Below are 4,677 nucleotides of genomic sequence, written 5' to 3' on the forward strand. Positions count from 1 at the left end.
GGGGGTTTGAAGTGAAAGGGAGAGAAGGAGAGAGAGGGAGTTGAGTGGATGAGGAGATGATTGAGGAGAGAGAGAGAGAGAGAGAGAGAGAGAGAGAGAGAGAGAGATTGGCTGATTTGGCTTTTACAGACAATCATTTCACATCCACATTCCACAAAGGTTGGAACTAATCAGAAAATGTTCTCAGAAAATGTGTGTGAGAGAGAGAGAGAGAGAGAGAGAGAGAGAACAGTAGCAACAACAACAAAAAGGATTATACCTATAATGAAAATTGCAGGCATGGCTGCTGGAAAGGTTGGCTGGTCATAAAGATTGGCTAATTTCTTTATTCACCTTCCTATCATCATGGCTTTTTACCCATCTTTCCTTCTACACCTTCTTCCCTTCTACCCTGGTCTCATCATCATTTTCTACTCTATTTTATCATTACACACTTGTCTCATCCCCTCTCTCTCTCTCTCTCTCTCTCTGTCTATCTGTCTCAATATTTATTCCTCTATTTGCATCACCTTCCCTATATGAATGACAATTCTCTGACCTCTCTTCTTTCTTCACCCACCCCCGATTCCATTTCTTATATATTTATTACTCTAACTGAAGTGATACACTATCCATTTTCCAGATGAAGTTCTTGAAAAATCTCTATATTAAAAGACCATTCAGGCAGTGGCCTGGAAGTACATTTTTTGGAGTGGTTTGCTGTCAGGATCAATCTGTTAGCTTACGTGTTGAGAGTTAGTCAAATCTTAACTCTAAGTCACTCAGTCTTGAGGTGGTACAGTGAAAGACTTATTAATCAGAAAAGCTAAGAGAACAATCTACTGAATAGAGCTTGCACTTAAGTGATCTATCTTATTGCTTCAACCATTGAGTAGCTTGCTTTTTCTACTTTCTGACCTTTCTTGCTAGCTATGACAAGAAATTAGAGTTCGTATAGTCTTCTTACAAGAGCTATAAACTTTACTTTTTCTGTTTAGTTCACAAGATGGTGATTTCAAACCTCACTGGAGACATCGTAGTCTGTCCCTGATGATTCCCATGCAGCCAACTGGTTCGTGCTGTTGATAACGTTGTTCCTTAGTCTTTTATCTTTTACTTGTTTCTGTCATTAGTCCGTGGCCATGCTAGAGCAACCACCTTGAAGAATTTTTAATCAGTTGAATGGACTCCGGTACATGCTTTTTTAAGCTTAGTACTTATTCCATTGGTCTTATACGCAACTGGTACTTAATTTATTAACCCTGAAAGGATGAAAAGCAAAGTCGACCTTGGTGGAATTTGAACTCGGAACATAAAGACAGACGAAATACCACTAAGCATTTAGCCCCGCATGCTAATGTTTCTGCCAGCTTGCTGCCTTATACTGCAGTATACCATAAATCCTCGAGTATAGTCCGCCCTTGAGTATAATACGCAGGGGATTTTTAGGGGGCTCTACCTCTGAAAAACCTAAACCTTGTGTATAATACGCACCCCTTCTCTTACTTGAGTCAAGGAGGTCTATATAACGTCCTTGGTTTGTACACATATACGGTAATGTCCTTTATTATTATTGTATATATAACATAATGCAAGTGTGTAGCTTTTTTGTGCACTTTGTTTGCAGAAAATAAAGAAATAACAGTAATAACGTCAGTGAAAAATAAATATAGCTTAATGTATTAGCTTAAGGTATTTTCGCGCCTGACATCACAAAATGCGTCTGAATAAACATTGCCAGACAGCAAATAAAGACTTGGACATTGCTTAGAAAATATTTTTTTATTTTTAACCTCGCATATAGTACGCACTAGGGATTTTGACCTTTAAATTTTGGGAAAAAAATGCGGATTATACTCGAGGATTTACGGCATTTCAGCTCTTTATGTTCTAAGTTTTACATCTTGTCTTGATCAACTTTTGTCTTTTATCCCTCATGGGGCCATGAAATAAAGCACTGTTCATGTGCTGAGGTCAGTCAAATCAACTTCTGGCCTTGTGCCTAAACTAGAAATGATGAAGATGATGATGATGATGATGATGATGATGATGATGATATTATTATTAATATTATTATTATTATTATTATTATTATTATTATTATTATTATTAATTTCTATTTGCAGCTGTGCTTTTTTTTGTTTTTTTGTTTTTTTTAATAAATTATTTGTAAAATTTTAGTTATGACTAGAATCCACAATCCTATAATTCCAGGAGCTATTTGCATAATTCTCTTCATTAAAAAAAAACAACTTTTGGATACATGTTGTTGTTGTTGCTGTTGTTAATGTGAGAAATAAATTAAGTTAGCAGCCATAATCAGATGAAAATATTGACTGCAAAAATTTAACCTTGCAGTGATATGGTAAAACAAGTATGGCATAATAGAGTCATTAATAATCTTTGGCATAATTAGCTGAAACAATAACGAAAGAGGTAGTCGATAATTTTCACTGCACTGATGTGTTTGTGGCTTCTGTTTCTGAGTTCAATTTCTGTGTGAGTTGACAGTGAATTTTTTTGTCTGGTGGGGGAATGTTTTTTTTTTTTCTTTTTTTGTCCCAAGTTAGCTCTCACTCAGTAGACCTATTGATGCAAAGCATTCCAGCCATGGCCATCCTGTTCTTCATTTTGTCATTGTGCAGCTAGAATTACATTATCTGCTTTTTTTTCCTTCTTTTCATGGCTGTAAGATATTTGAGGGAGATATGACTGTTGTTTCTAGCAGGTTTAGTTACCAGCTACAGGCTCCTTCATTGGCTTGTGTTTCTCTATCTTTTACTTGTTTTAGTCATTGGACTGCGACCATCTTGGGGCACACCTTTAAGGGCTGAACAAATTGATGCCAGTAGTTATATTGCTAAGTCTGATACTTATTCTATATGCTACATTATGGGGACATAAACAAACCAACAGTGGCTGTCAAGTGATAGAGGGGGCAAACACAAAGACACACACACACACACACACACACACACACACACACACTTATTTAAGAGTGGTGGCTTCGAAAGGGGTCTCAAAGAGTAGCATCCCGGCCTTCTTGGGCTAGTTTGCCACCACATTTCTTAAAAATCCTGGTAGGGGTCGTTGGTCTCAGACCACTCATGTCAAGAAATTGAGGTTTGGGGTAAGCAAGGGCATGCTCCCCATAGAAAATCCAGCTCCAAAAAAGTCTCATGATAACAAAGGAGGATGGGCACCAACCAACCAGCCAGCCAGCCAGCCAGCTCAAAGGTTGGGGTGGGCTGCACCTGCCTACCTCGGTTGCTATGGCATTGGGGTAGATCCAGCCACCCCAGTTAACGGGGACAAAACCTGGGTTTAAAACACTGGATGATGATAAGCACATTCATACATACACACACGTGACAGACTTTAGATTCCATTGATCTAGTTCCCTCACAAAGTCCAGAGGACATTTGACCAAAGAGCTGTGCAATGAAACTGAACCCTGGACCCCATAACAACAGGCTTCCATACCGTTTCTGTCTACCAAATTCACTCCCAAGGTGTTGGTCAGTCTGGGGCTATGATAGAAAACACTTACCTAAGGTACCTTGTAGTGGGAATTGAACTCAAAACCATATCATTCATTGCAAAGCAAGCTTTTTACCACACCTGTGCTTGTTAGATATGTTTCTATAAGTTGTTTGATTAGTTTTGATTTCTCTTCAGATACCAGTGTTGTCATTTTCTCTTTCTGTTCTTTGTATTTGCAGATATTTCCTTTGAAAAAATTACTGACTTTGTCAGCAAATGGAAAGGAATATGGAAAAGTAAAGGTTGAGGTTTCTGCCCAAACTTACAGAATGGTGGAACTTTAACAATGAACTATTGGTGCCAGATTCTTCAGTTATATCTACCTGCGGCTGGCATTTTGAGTGTGTTTTTGCTTGCTATCTCTATTGATAACATTGCATCAGTACCTACTGTCTGCCACTTACTTAATAAAAACGGAAGAGAACAGGGATGCTGACGATGACAACAACAACAATGGCAACAGAAACCAACAGTGACATCGACAGCATTGCAGGGGAAGTTAATCACTTTTACCACCAGCAGTAGATTGGCCTTCAGAACTTAGATTTAAGGAGATAAAAAAATATACCATCGACAATAACAACAACATCAACAACAACTGCAGTAGAAGCAGTAATTGAAACAAAGAAAATCAGGAGAAGAAACTGAACATGTAATTTCATGCCAAGCAATGTTGTTTTGAAGGAGACCGAATAATGCAAGCTGTCTTTGTCATATTCCAACAATTACCTTGTAATCTTTATCCTGTTCTGTTTCGTCCTTCAATCAAACAGTAATGCTTGCACCAAACTCCCTTCCTGACTAAAAAGGAAAAAAAAAAAAAAAAAATTTTAATTAAGGTATAATATATAAATAAACAGTAAAGGAAAAATAAAAATCTTGATAGAACACAGAAAGAAACTGTTGGTCGTAAAAAAAATCTTTTAAAAAAAAAAATGAAGAAAAATTTCTTAATGAATCTGCATCAATAAAAAAAATAACATAGAAATAATAACAACAAAAAATGTGGCCAAGCCAGTTCTACTAGTGGCTACTGGAAACTTTGGTCCTCCCTGGATATGACCCGACCCCTGTTCCCTTGAATGACATCCCCCCACTCCTCTGTTTCAGGGCCGACAATAGGAAATAGATTCATTTTGGTGTTTTGCCTCTCAA

General features: G+C 37.6%; 1 protein-coding gene across 1 annotated transcript in view; it reads left to right on the forward strand.

Annotated features, from left to right (window-relative positions):
* The window catches only part of LOC106869332 (nonsense-mediated mRNA decay factor SMG5), a 116,931-nt gene extending 112,260 nt beyond the window's left edge, over positions 1-4,671 (forward strand). The window contains exon 7 of the mRNA XM_052968429.1: positions 3,702-4,671. Coding sequence (XP_052824389.1) covers positions 3,702-3,769 — 68 coding nt within the window. The 3' untranslated portion in view covers positions 3,770-4,671. The remainder of the gene's footprint in view (positions 1-3,701) is intronic.
* Positions 4,672-4,677: the final 6 nt, after the last annotated feature.

Source organism: Octopus bimaculoides, chromosome 6 (assembly GCF_001194135.2).
Source record: "Octopus bimaculoides isolate UCB-OBI-ISO-001 chromosome 6, ASM119413v2, whole genome shotgun sequence".
Taxonomy (NCBI): Eukaryota; Metazoa; Mollusca; class Cephalopoda; order Octopoda; family Octopodidae; genus Octopus; species Octopus bimaculoides.